Below are 10020 nucleotides of genomic sequence, written 5' to 3'. Positions count from 1 at the left end.
GAAAGAAAGAAAGAAAGAATTAATTAACTAAAGAACATTTACATGTCTACAGTTTAAGTTAATTAATTGCAGATTAATTACAAAACCAATAGATCTCTATATCCAACTCCTTAAGGCTTCTCCACAAGAGAGAGGGAGCCCCAAACCCTGAACCCAGGCCACACCAACCAGCAAATGGATACAATATATGATACTATGACAATACTACCACAATCATCACAATATAACCAGTAAGACGCCAAAGGGCGAGGTTGCGTGCACTGGCCATATATGGAGCGTGTCTTGAGTGTACAGGGTTTGATGAGGTCAGATCAACATAATGGAATGTCGGAACCGGTCAGCTCCATATATGGAGATCTAAGGGTCTGACAAATAATATGACAAATAAGTTCCGATACCGATACAGTATCGGCATATCGGGACATCTCTAGTTAAAAGGGAGATCATGTGGAGGTTGCTATCTAAGCGCCAACATATTTTTACATATGTAGACTTAAAGTTACTGAATATTTGTCATTAAGAAGCATCAATTTTGGACAACAGGCAATATGCGTTTGTAAATAATATAATATAATATTGTTAACCTGTGTCCAAAAGGATTAACTGTAGGATATTCCCACATCATATAAGCATACAAGTACCACAAGTTACATTTAATGAACAAAGTGAACAAGTTTAATTTCATAACGTTTCTGGGGAGTTCATGAATGAAGTTAAAATAAATCAGCGGATGATTTGCGGAGATTTTCCAGCTAATAATAATTTTGATCAACATGTAATAACAACATGGAATTACCTCAGTTGCTGCTTTTCTCATGAACTGTTTTGCGGAAGCATCCCAAATAGCAGGAACAGTCAGAACCCAGGTGAAGTCAGACACAATGACTTTTCCCATGGTTTGTTCCTGAATGGTTTTCAGTGCATGGTCCTTCAGGTAGCGTAGACTTTCTGTGAAGACCTTCAGGGCTCTCATGCTTTTGCCATTCACAGCTGTAATCATTAACTCCTCGCTGAGTTCCTGTTGAAAATGTTAAATGCATGTTGTTGATAAATACATGTATACAGATGTATACACACACTGTAATGTTTGAGCACATTTCTATCCTACTTGCAAATCAACAATATCATAGACTTACATTTCTGTAGAGTTCCATCTTAAAGTTTTCAAAGAGAAATGTTTTCTTTGCCTTTTCATTCCCCCGATTGTATTCCGTTTGAGCCTCATAACCAAACTTGATGAATTTCTCATTTTCATCAAATAGAGCACATGTAGCCGTCTTTGGGGTGGTCAGCCCGCCTTTTGTTCCCCATTGTGGAACTATGACTTCTGGTTTCCCGCCGATAGAAATGGCGTACCCACTGTAAGCAGTACCAAAGTCTATTGCTACTATATTTCTATTTGCATCACCCATATTAGAAATCTGAGTAAAGCTAGCCCAAGACAACACGACTGAAATTAACACACCATATACTGTCCCAGTTTTTATAGCATGAGCATCCTTCAGTATGTCACTAAGCCCCACCCTTTGGTACAACCGGAACAGTTCATTGGTGCAGCCAGGCGATGGAGGTGTAGGCTTCCTGATACAAATCTTTGAAAGGGATGTTTTGTCATAAAGAAGAATAGCCTATGTAAAATAATTAGAAATGTGGTAATATTTAACTGATTTTATCACTAGACTTGTTCTTTAGACTCAAATTGGACTTGAGTCACAGATTTGATGACTTTAAATATTGTCATTAAATGTCCCCCCACGATTCAGTGTGGCTACCCCTGTTGCCTATACGCAATATTGACCGCTCTCGTCAATTGAATACTTTATTAGCAAGATTGTTAAGAGTATAGGCCTACATGTAGTACAGTCAAATGTTATACCATCATGATACCACAATAAGCAGTGGGTGTGGGGGGGTGGGGGGTTGTTTTCATTTTGGTCCAGGTACTCAATGAATCAGTAAGACCCAGGGCTCCATCACCTCTAACCCCCTTATCCCTAAACTTCTTTGCCTTTTTTTGCTATTTTGCTAAACATTTTTGAATAGTTAAAATGGCCAGTCTACAAGCTCACAACGTGTCAATGTAGATTGGCTAGTTGAACTATTCAAAAATGTAAAAAAGGCAAAGAAGTTTAGGGATAAGGGGTTTAGCGGTGACGGAAATTAAGCCCATATAGTCTACAATACACTCCCATGCCATTTCCTGCTGGGTTGGGTGCTGGATCAAAAATCTAAACTTCCAACAGTAGTGTGGGTCCTTCTGTGGAGGAACCCACCGTAGCAAACAGACAGTGCTACACGTAGAAAATATAATACAATCTGCACACCCAGTATGATGCTCCCAATGTGGAGAAAAACATGGAAATGTATCCTAGTATGTGTAGTTACCAAATGCCTATTCATGCTCCAGTTTTAGGTGAGAAGGTGAGCACCGAAACGGTGGTTAGTAAAACCAGAGAGATGTGTTTCGGCGGGCCTCGATGACGTCGTAATGGCTGATTTTACGCTTGCTGAAAAGCCGATCTACAAGCTCACAACGCGTCGCAGCGTGACGCGTTGTGAGCTTGTAGATCTGCTATTTTCAGCATGCAACCATGTGTAAAATAACTTGGATCATAATAATACTGGATCTCTTGTCCACTAGTCCCTTCCTAACATTTTAGTCTAGTTTTTATTTTTTGACGAAATTGTCGAAGTATTTAGTCTTAGTGTTAGTAACCCATAGCTTAGTTTTCATTTAGTTTCTATTTTGTGTCAGTGAAAAAAGGTAGTCGATTTTTCGTTTAGTTTTAGTCGACGAAATCAACACTGTACAGTGTCAGTCTAATTTATGTAAGTGTTTTGCAAGTTAATCCCACATACAATGCACTGACTTTTCCCTATTTGTGTGTTTTAGTAAAAAGAATTCTAGCACCTTAACTATAACATCCATAAGTATATATAATGTGAATTATACACATGCTACATGCTATTTCCCCTACCATACCATGAATTTATTTTTTGTATATTTCCTCTCTTCATAATGTAAATAGTATCCCAAGCGGCACACTTCACTATACTTATTTTGATTAGTGAATTTGCACAAAAACCCAACTCCCATTGAGGGCTTATGGTAGGGGAAATAGCCAATAATGCACTTTTTCACAAAATGACACCTGCATCCTTCTAGTATGGAATTCTCCTTTAAGACAGATGTAAAGGCAAGCAGTGCAAGAACAGAAAAGAGACCACTTAGGGCCGATTCATACTCCTATTTTAGAGCCGAATAAAAGTCGGTTTGGCGCTGTAGAGCCTACAATGTGATGTCGTTTGAGGTTCGAGGGGGCGGGTACCGTCCTAAAGTCGGCTCTTCGGTGCTACTGAAAACTTCTGACGAGCCGAAATCATTTTGGCACTACAGCGCCGAAACAGGGGTAAAATAGGAGTATGAATCGGCCCTTAGCCCGAGCCTATGTTGTTTCAGTGGTAACAGACCACTAGTATTAGTGGCATAATTTTCATATTGCAATACATTTTAGGCATAAACATACATACATACATACATACATACATACATACATACATACAACTCTGAAGGGGTCTGAGGCGTGGGAGTTTATACGTTTTTACTTATTTTCACTCTATTTCGGATATGCTTAGATTTATTTACTTCTTTTTTATTTATGCTTTTATTTCTTCTTGCTATATTTTAACTATTTATTTTAATAGTTTTTCTTTGTGATGCGAAATGCAAGGAATTGTTTCTGTTTTATTGGCATATTCAAAATAAACATTACAAACATAAGTATGTATCAGAGGAATTCACACGTCACATGAGTGCCTGTTGATTAAGTCAGATGAGAAGCTGATGAGACAGTTACCAATGTCTTAGAACAGTGCTAGAACTTGTGATCCAACCTTTAGAACAAGTATTGTGTCTGTGGCACACCGTTGCTCCAACCAATTGCAGCCCCTCATGTGGCCCCTGGTGTGACTTTTTTTAATTGATTGAGTGAATTAACAGATTGCAAAAAAAGCACAATGGAACAGATTTATTCAAAAAGAATGCTAAAAGGACAACCTGAATAAGCAGCCCTCAGGGCTAGTTTCCACTTGTTCATTAAGGTCCTTTGTATTTAATTAATTGATACATTTAACCCATTTGGGCGGTAACCCCTTTTGGTGTTTTAAGTGTTTCGTTATACTTTAGCTATTGAAAAATAGCAGATCTACAAGTTCATAGCGCACCACTGAAAAGTCGTGAAAATGTGGTGCAGGCCTGGAATTTCATCGTTTTAGGGGCAAGGCCACTTGTGGTCATCTGCCAGTGCCAGGGCATGCCAGGCCATCAATTAAAACAATGATTTTAAGTCCCCGGTCATCATTATTTTAGCTTAAAGGTTAATGATGATTACATTTTTATTTATTTAAAGGCGAACAGTAGCTACTGTTGTAAAATGTTGTAAACAAACATGTAACATGGGGTCCCAGTGCAGAGATGAAAATCATAATGAAATGGCCTGGGACCCTGGCACCCTAGGCTAATTCATATACATTTAATTTGGAGTTACATGAAATTCAATCATTATAAACAGTGACATTTTCAAAGCCAACCACATGTATTCACGAGTCAGTTACAGAAGGCTACAAGTCAAATACAACAAAGATAAAACAAAGGTAATCCAAAACCAAGAAGCAAGAAAATCATTTTTTTTGATGAAATTATACATACTTTGGTCATTGATATATTGTAATAAATACAATTTTAGCAAAATAACTTGATTTAGCACATTGTCTACACAATTAGTATGATGGCTCTTTAACATAAAATACAAAGTTACATCACATGATGTCAGAATTAGGTATTCATATACAACTCAACCTAACAAACCAAATGCAGTATAAAGTATCCTATCACACAAATAAAATATATTTAACGGTAAAGTCATGGACAGCCTATTACACGTACAGCATATTAATCTCATAAATGATACTGAAGACAGAATAAATAAGTTGGTATTAAATACTTTTTTTTTGCACTCTACATTGATCCTGTCATTTCTGAATAGGTTTTATGCCAATTACATTGCAATTTGCTCTGCTTAAGACTATCTGCAATAGTCTTACCCTTATTTATCTACAGTAATTATTTGCTCAAAAAGTCAATTTTGACTGACTTTGTTGACTTGGAATCCACATCAGTGGCAGTGGCTGTTATTTCTGTGAAGCCAAATTTGACTTGAAACTTGATTTCACGATCCAGCCCACGTGTAGTATCTGGCATCGCAAGTTCAATTGAGTTAAGTTTTTCTTTTCCCCATGACTCATCAACATATAGTGGATTTCTCGTTTCTGTGCGGAAAAAACTGATAAGCACTGATGTCGTGTTTCTATTCGGTGGTATGAAGATGTGCTCTCTGGTTTCGTTCCAACCCACATCTTCATCTATTGTCACCAGTGTTTCGAAAAGATCACGACAGCGGTCACCCCTCTCACTTGTGAACTTCTTCTCAGGCTTATGCTTTGACGCATCAAACGGTCCAGAGACAGCGATGCCATAAGCAAAAGCACTTTTTCGTGATGCCACTGCGTCAGGGCTTCTTCCAAACATGACAGCTCCCTGCATAACGGCCTGCTGGGCCAACGCAGGGCACAGTACTTTGCACTGAGCACCAAACTGCTCGGTAATGTGTGTGCGTAGAATCTCACTTAAGGCAAAACCTCCCACTAACAGAAGGTAGTCGATGCTGAAATCCTTTTTAAAGATCTCTTTGAGACTTTTAGTAATGCCACTCAGGCTTTCATCAAAAAAAGATCTCACCTTTGCTTTTGAGAGTTTGATCAACCCTTCGTCCCAGATGACACCCTTCACATTCTCAAAGTAATCCTCTATCGGTTTCTCTTTCTCAGCCAGCTTTACTAGGCTATAAGGGCAGGACATTTCTACATCATCATCTGTACCCTTAAGGTAACTGAAGCCATACATCAGCTTTTGAACCTCACTGGGAAACCTTCTTTCATAGTCATTCCAGAGAGTGTCAGAGAATATTTCTTTCAAGCAACTTTTAAAGTTTTTGTCACTCCGGCCATAGCTGAAATGTGATGAGGTCAGCACATTTTGTGCACATTTGGGCAAGTGGCTATGGCCGTTTTGAGCCCAAGGAGTGTTTTTTGTGCAAAGCTAATGCTTGAAATGGATTCAGAGTCATGAAAACCTCCTAGTTTGACATGTCACATGCTACAGTAGGCCTATGTGTACTGTTGATTTTGTTGTAAAAACTGAACATTATAATCACACTCCGCAAGTCGTCATTTTTATATGATTATTATGGATTTTTCCACTTGCTAGAGTTGTAAATTAACACTTATGAAAGATGGCAAAGTGCCATGCCAACACAAAGTTTGTATAAAAAATACGTAATGGTCCAAAGTATTGTACTAACAATTCACATTGTGGTTGTAATATTTGTTAGATTGATTGATTGATTGATTGATTGATTGATTGATTGATTGATTGAATACTTTATTAGCAGTTTGCAGAAAAAAAACAAAGGAAAAGACAGTTCAAGACAAAGTCTGCTAAGAGGATTTATAACCCACGATATCCATGGCTCATTTCCATTGGGGTCCTTCATATTCAATTCCTAGATGTTACATTACCATTTAGAGTTACATGAAATTCAATCATTATAAACAGCGACATTTTCAAAGCCAACCACATGTATTCACGAGTCAGTTACAGAAGGCTACAAGTCAAATACAACAAAGATAAAACAAAGGTAATCCAAAACCAAGACGCAAGAAAATTCTACATCATTTTTTGGATGAAATTATACATAATTTGGTCATTGATATATTGTAATAATACAATTTTAGCAAAATAACTTGATTTAGCACATTGTCTACACAATTAGTATGATGGCTCTTTAACATCAAATACAAAGTTACATCACATGTTGTCAGAATTAGGTATTCATATACAACTCAACTTAACAAACTAAATGCAGTATAAAGTATCCTATCACACAAATAAAATATATTTAACGGTAAACCAAAATCACCATTTCCCCAGTATACCATATATAGCTAATACTTGTGGACAGCCTACACGTACAGCATATTAATCTCATAAATGATACTGAAGACAGAATAAATAAGTTGGTATTAAATACTTTTTCTTTGCACTCTACATTGATCCTGTCATTTCTGAATAGGTTTTATGCCAATTACATTGCAAGTTGCTCTGCTTAAGACTATCTGCAATAGTCTTACCCTTATTTATCTACAGTAATTATTTGCTCAAAAAGTCAATTTTGACTGACTTTGTTGACTTGGAATCCACATCAGTAGCAGTGGCTGTTATTTCTGTGAAGCCAAATTTGACTTGAAACTTGATTTCACGATCCAGCCCACGTGTAGTATCTGGCATCGGAAGTTCAATTGAGTTAAGTTTTTCCATTCCCCATGGCTCATCAACATATAGTGGATTTTTCCTTTCTGTGCGGAAAAACCTGATAGTCACTGATGTCGTGTCTCTACACGGTGGTATTAAGATGTGCTCTCTGGTTTCGTTCCAACCCACATCTTCATCTATTGTCACCAGTGTTTCGAAAAGATCACGACAGCGGTCACCCCTCTCACTTGTGAACTTCTTCTCAGGCTTATGCTTTGACGCATCAAACGGTCCAGAGACAGCGATGCCATAAGTAAAAGCACTTTTTCGTGATGCCACTGCGTCAGGGCTTCTTCCAAACATGACAGCTCCCTGCATAACGGCCTGCTGGGCCAACGCAGGGCACAGTACTTTGCACTGAGCACCAAACTGCTCGGTAATGTGTGTGCGTAGAATCTCACTTAAGGCAAAACCTCCCACTAACAGAAGGTAGTCGATGCTGAAATCCTTTTTAAAGATCTCTTTGAGACTTTTAGTGATGCCACTCAGGCTTTCATCAAAAAAAGATCTCAACTTTGCTCTTGAGAGTTTGATCACCCCTTCGTCCCAGCTGACACCCTGCACATTCTCAAAGTAATCCTCTATCGGTTTCTCTTTCTCAGCCAGCATTACTAGGCTAAAAGGGCAGGATATTTCTAAATTATCATCTGTACCCTTAAGGTAACTGAAGCCATACATCAGCTTTTGAACCTCACTGGGTTTTTCTCTTTCATAGTCATTCCAGAGAGTGTCAGAGAATATTTTTTTCAAGCAACTTTTAAAGTTTTTGTTAACGTGCTCCCCTCCCATGTCATTCCCAGAGGCCTTGTGCAGCTCTTTCAGGACGCCTCCATCCAATACTTCATGCACCGTGATGTCAATCGTACCGCCTGCAAGACAACAACGTTAGGATTTAAAATATGAACGTTTTTACATGGATAAAAAGCGGAGAACAGAGGAAGAATGTAGTGTAGTTGCATACATTTAAAGATAAGGATTTTTGCAGTATATTTGAACTGTAAATTAAACTAGTGTATGTACAGATGAGTATTAATTTGTCTTGCACGCACGCACGCATGTGCACACACACACACACACACACACACACACACACACACACACACACTATATTACAATATCACAGAACAACATACCTCCACAATCAGCAACAATGTATTGTGTTCCAGGTTTTTGTTGTATGGTATACTTAGCACTTGTTGAGTTCTCATCAAGAAAAGCACTTGAGGGCAGCTGCTTACACCAGATGGAGGCTGCTTCTGGCTCCAATGCGAAGACCAGTTTGTTGTCCAAAATTCCAGCCTGGAAAGAAAGAAAGAAAGAAAGAAAGAATTAATTAACTAAAGAACATTTACATGTCTACAGTTTAAGTTAATTAATTGCAGATTAATTACAAAACCAATAGATCTCTATATCCAACTCCTTAAGGCTTCTCCACAAGAGAGAGGGAGCCCCAAACCCTGAACCCAGGCCACACCAACCAGCAAATGGATACAATATATGATACTATGACAATACTACCACAATCATCACAATATAACCAGTAAGACGCCAAAGGGCGAGGTTGCGTGCACTGGCCATATATGGAGCGTGTCTTGAGTGTACAGGGTTTGATGAGGTCAGATCAACATAATGGAATGTCGGAACCGGTCAGCTCCATATATGGAGATCTAAGGGTCTGACAATAAGTTCCGATACCGATACAGTATCGGCATATCGGGACATCTCTAGTTAAAAGGGAGATCATGTGGAGGTTGCTATCTAAGCGCCAACATATTTTTACATATGTAGACTTAAAGTTACTGAATATTTGTCATTAAGAAGCATCAATTTTGGACAACAGGCAATATGCGTTTGTAAATAATATAATATAATATTGTTAACCTGTGTCCAAAAGGATTAACTGTAGGATATTCCCACATCATATAAGCATACAAGTACCACAAGTTACATTTAATGAACAAAGTGAACAAGTTTAATTTCATAACGTTTCTGGGGAGTTCATGAATGAAGTTAAAATAAATCAGCGGATGATTTGCGGAGATTTTCCAGCTAATAATAATTTTGATCAACATGTAATAACAACATGGAATTACCTCAGTTGCTGCTTTTCTCATGAACTGTTTTGCGGAAGCATCCCAAATAGCAGGAACAGTCAGAACCCAGGTGAAGTCAGACACAATGACTTTTCCCATGGTTTGTTCCTGAATGGTTTTCAGTGCATGGTCCTTCAGGTAGCGTAGACTTTCTGTGAAGACCTTCAGGGCTCTCATGCTTTTGCCATTCACAGCTGTAATCATTAACTCCTCGCTGAGTTCCTGTTGTAAATGTTAAATGCATGTTGTTGATAAATACATGTATACAGATGTATACACACACTGTAATGTTTGAGCACATTTCTATCCTACTTGCAAATCAACAATATCATAGACTTACATTTCTGTAGAGTTCCATCTTAAAGTTTTCAAAGAGAAATGTTTTCTTTGCCTTTTCATTCCCCCGATTGTATTCCGTTTGAGCCTCATAACCAAACTTGATGAATTTCTCATTTTCATCAAATAGAGCACATGTAGCCGTCTTTGGGGTGGTCAGCC

General features: G+C 38.2%; 1 protein-coding gene across 1 annotated transcript in view; it reads right to left on the bottom strand.

Moving 5' to 3' along the window:
- The window catches only part of LOC310877010 (heat shock 70 kDa protein 12A-like), a gene marked incomplete at both ends in the record, with an annotated part of 11818 nt that extends 2119 nt beyond the window's left edge, over positions 1-9699 (bottom strand). Inside the window, 4 exons of the mRNA XM_083790656.1 lie at positions 797-1018; positions 8204-8298; positions 8668-8728; positions 9523-9699. Of these exons, the coding sequence (XP_083646782.1) occupies positions 797-1018; positions 8204-8298; positions 8668-8728; positions 9523-9699 (555 nt within the window). The remainder of the gene's footprint in view (positions 1-796; positions 1019-8203; positions 8299-8667; positions 8729-9522) is intronic.
- Positions 9700-10020: the final 321 nt, after the last annotated feature.

Source organism: Protomyctophum parallelum, assembly GCF_964188405.1.
Source record: "Protomyctophum parallelum genome assembly, chromosome: 19".
NCBI classification, from domain to species: Eukaryota; Metazoa; Chordata; class Actinopteri; order Myctophiformes; family Myctophidae; genus Protomyctophum; species Protomyctophum parallelum.
Note: the sequence above shows the minus strand (reverse complement) of the source record. Positions and strands in the feature narration are given on the sequence as shown.